At 33.3% G+C, this 3,252-nt stretch overlaps 1 protein-coding gene across 1 annotated transcript; it reads left to right on the top strand.

Moving 5' to 3' along the window:
- Nucleotides 1-2,466: 2,466 nt before the first annotated feature.
- Nucleotides 2,467-3,252, top strand: LOC21389562 (E3 ubiquitin-protein ligase AIP2). The gene has a single exon (XM_010104137.1). The coding sequence runs from the start codon at nt 2,467-2,469 to the stop codon at nt 3,250-3,252; it is 786 nt and encodes a 261-aa protein (XP_010102439.1).

The following is a 3,252-nucleotide window of genomic DNA, read 5'->3' as shown; positions in this document are numbered from 1 at the left end:
TATGTATTTAATTATTTTTCTTCTAATATTTGTAGCATCAGATAGAGAAAGAAAGAGAAACACAAATCCATACGTAGTATGCTACTTCTGGATTATCCACAGCAAGAACAGTTAACGCGGAGGATATTATGGAGCAGTTTCTGGGCACCCACAGAAGACACAAGACTGGAGTGGGTCGCACACTCCCACAAAAAGTTTATCAAGGAGATGTGCCATCATCAGGCTCATGCTCGGTAAGATCTTCTACGACATGTTCTGACCCACACGTAGAAGAATGCTTGCAATAGAATTACCAGCAAAACCTCTCGCTGTATGAGAACGTCAGAATGATGCAGGATTTCATCACTCAAATGCACCCCAACATGACTTTCCCAGCGATTACTCCTCATGTGTTGTAAGTTTGTCCAGGTCATCCGCCTCCGAATCCTTCTGATGATAATGACGATGATTCTAGTGATGCTGCTAATTTAGAATATTAGATTTTTATTAATGTAGCAATTTGTATTTCAGCACATTTCTACTATAATTACATTTTTATTTTATTTTATTAATTACTTTTTACAATAATAGTTTAATTTCTATTTTTAATTATTTGTTTCCTTTTATTTAATTTATTATTATTATTATAATATCATGAATTATATTTAATATTGGGTTTAAATATATAGTAATATAACAAAAAATAAATAAAAAATTAAAATATTTTTTATGACGGTAAATGTGGTCACAAAAAATATAAGACACGTCAGCTAAATCTGCATCTTTTGCGACGACTTAATTCAAAAAATGTCGTTGCAAAAACTCAATGCCATGTCATTTTAACGATGTAACCGATGAAATAATTGCAGCGACTCATTTGCAACGATTGTCGTCACAAATATAATTGTGACGACTGCTTGGCGTTATAAAAATTATTTTTGCGACGAATCAATTGCGGCGACAGGTTTGCGATGACAAGTGATTGCTAAAACTTCATTTACGACGACTTTACATTTGTTGCAATGACTTTTTGTCATCACTAATAGCCATGTTTCTTGTAATGATATTGTGAATATGTTACCTTACATAACTAATTCAAATGAGAGTTGTTTTTTATTATTATTATTTTTTCTGTTCTGCATTAATGGGAAATACTAGTATTTGTTAGTAAAAGCTGGAGATCCAAAGGAGCTAAAGTGAAGCTTCTGAGAATGCCGTGGCTAGTTGGAGGAAAAGTAAAGAAGCCATTTTCATTAATAGGGAAAAAGAAAAAAAAAAAAAAAAAAAAAAAAAAAAAGAAAGAAACATTGAGTTGTTTGGCACTTGAAAAAAATTGCATCTATTGGAATGGATACAATGCGACTCAGATATATATAGGAAATAACACACACTTGCACAATCCAAATTTACATTCAATTTCAGTTATTTTTTTCTTTTTACCAACCTGCTCGTATAAGTTTATTTATTAGTAAAGTTTAGATAAAAGTTGATATTTTCAACTGGTTTATAGAAGTCTTTTCTTTGATATTCTGAGTGAATTAACGTACCTCAAAAATTAGTATTTTTTTATTTTTTTTTTTTTACACTTCCGCCACATCAGGGTTGTACATCATAACAATTCTGAAGTCTAGATGTACTTTTTCACAAAATTAAAGTTCAAATACCAAGTTGTGGCATGATAAACAATTCGGTGACAATTAATGGGAAAGTCCTTTTTCTTATTTGATTTTATTAGTTTTTTATTTTATTATGAGATTCATTATTTTATTTTATTTTATTTTTATTTCTTAAAGGAAATTTAAGTTTTTTTTAGTAAAAAATTTTGCTTTTGACTAGAAAAGGTAAAAGATTTAGCATAATTTTAAATCTAAACATATAAATGTGCAACAATATTGAAATAACCGGTACAAGTTTTTGATACTTTTTAAAAATACATGGTATATAAATATATATAAAAAAAGTATATGACATTATATTTATTTTTTTTCTTTTTGGCTCTAAGGATATTTCAGTCTTTTATGGTCAAAATCAACGGTTGTCGAAGAAAAAAGACTTGGAATTTCAAACAAAATATATATATATATATATATTTAAAACTCCAAAAAAAAAAAAACCGATAACCTCAAAATGCATAACATAAAAATAAAAATAAAAAAAGGAAAGGAAGAAAATGGTCTTCCCTTCAAGGAGGGGAAAAAAATAACCTCCCCCAGCCAAAAAAAGAAAAAAAAGAAAAAAAAAACGTTTACCTCAAAAAATTCGTTTTAGTAAATAAATAAAAATAATTGTTTTAGATTAAAAAAAAAATAATCGTTTTTACCTAGTCTAACCAATCACCGCCCGAATAGGCAATAGCTAGTAACCCTCTAATATAATTGCTTGCTCTTCAAGTATTAAATATCTCTATTTCCACTCCCGTGCCCTCTATCTCCACATCACTTTCTTGTTTCCCTTTCTTTCTTCGTTTCGTTTTCTCACTCTCAAGACATGGCCAGCGATTCTCTGCAATTGCTCGGCGACATTCACTACAATGTTTGTCCGCTTGACGACCGCATCGAAAGAGGCGATTCGGCAGCGGATGAATCTTCCGCTTCTTCTTCTCAATGCATCAAGTTCTTGATCATTATCACCGCCAAATTTACTCGTCCCGTAATCGATTCAGAAGAAGAAGAAGAAGAAAGTCTATTTCCTTGCACAGAAGGCCGCTCCATCAGGTTTCGTCGCGAATTTTCTTCGCCGCTCAACGCGTTGACGAGAGACGCCGTAGCCAAGATGCTCTCCGACGTACACGTTCCGAGTCTCCAATCTATTGTCGGTGAGATTCTCGAGACCGGCCGTGTAATGGTGGATGACAGACCGCAACATGATCCGAGGTACTTTCTTCGTATGAATGTGGAAATCGATGCTTTTGTAGATGAATTGCCTGTCCCTTCTGAAGATGATGACGCGATGGAAATCGACGGTGATGATGATGGTGATGATGATGATTCTTTACCTAATTTTAATGGCGATGACGATTCCGTTGTTAGGTTTGTGCCGGCGAGTAAAAAATCGATTCAGGGTTTGCAGAAAGTGAGGATGGAGATTTCGGAGAAACCGGCGACTTGTCCGGTTTGTTTGGAAGATGTTTTGGTTGGTTCGGAAGTGACAAGATTGCCATGTTTCCACTCTTATCATGGAGAGTGCATTGTCAAGTGGTTGCAGAACAGCAAGTTTTGTCCGTTGTGCCGATTTGAAATGCCTAGTCTAATTTTATTGTCTAAGATATCATAA

Source organism: Morus notabilis, unplaced genomic scaffold (assembly GCF_000414095.1).
Source record: "Morus notabilis unplaced genomic scaffold, ASM41409v2 Scaffold301, whole genome shotgun sequence".
Lineage (NCBI taxonomy): Eukaryota > Viridiplantae > Streptophyta > Magnoliopsida > Rosales > Moraceae > Morus > Morus notabilis.
Note: the sequence above shows the minus strand (reverse complement) of the source record. Positions and strands in the feature narration are given on the sequence as shown.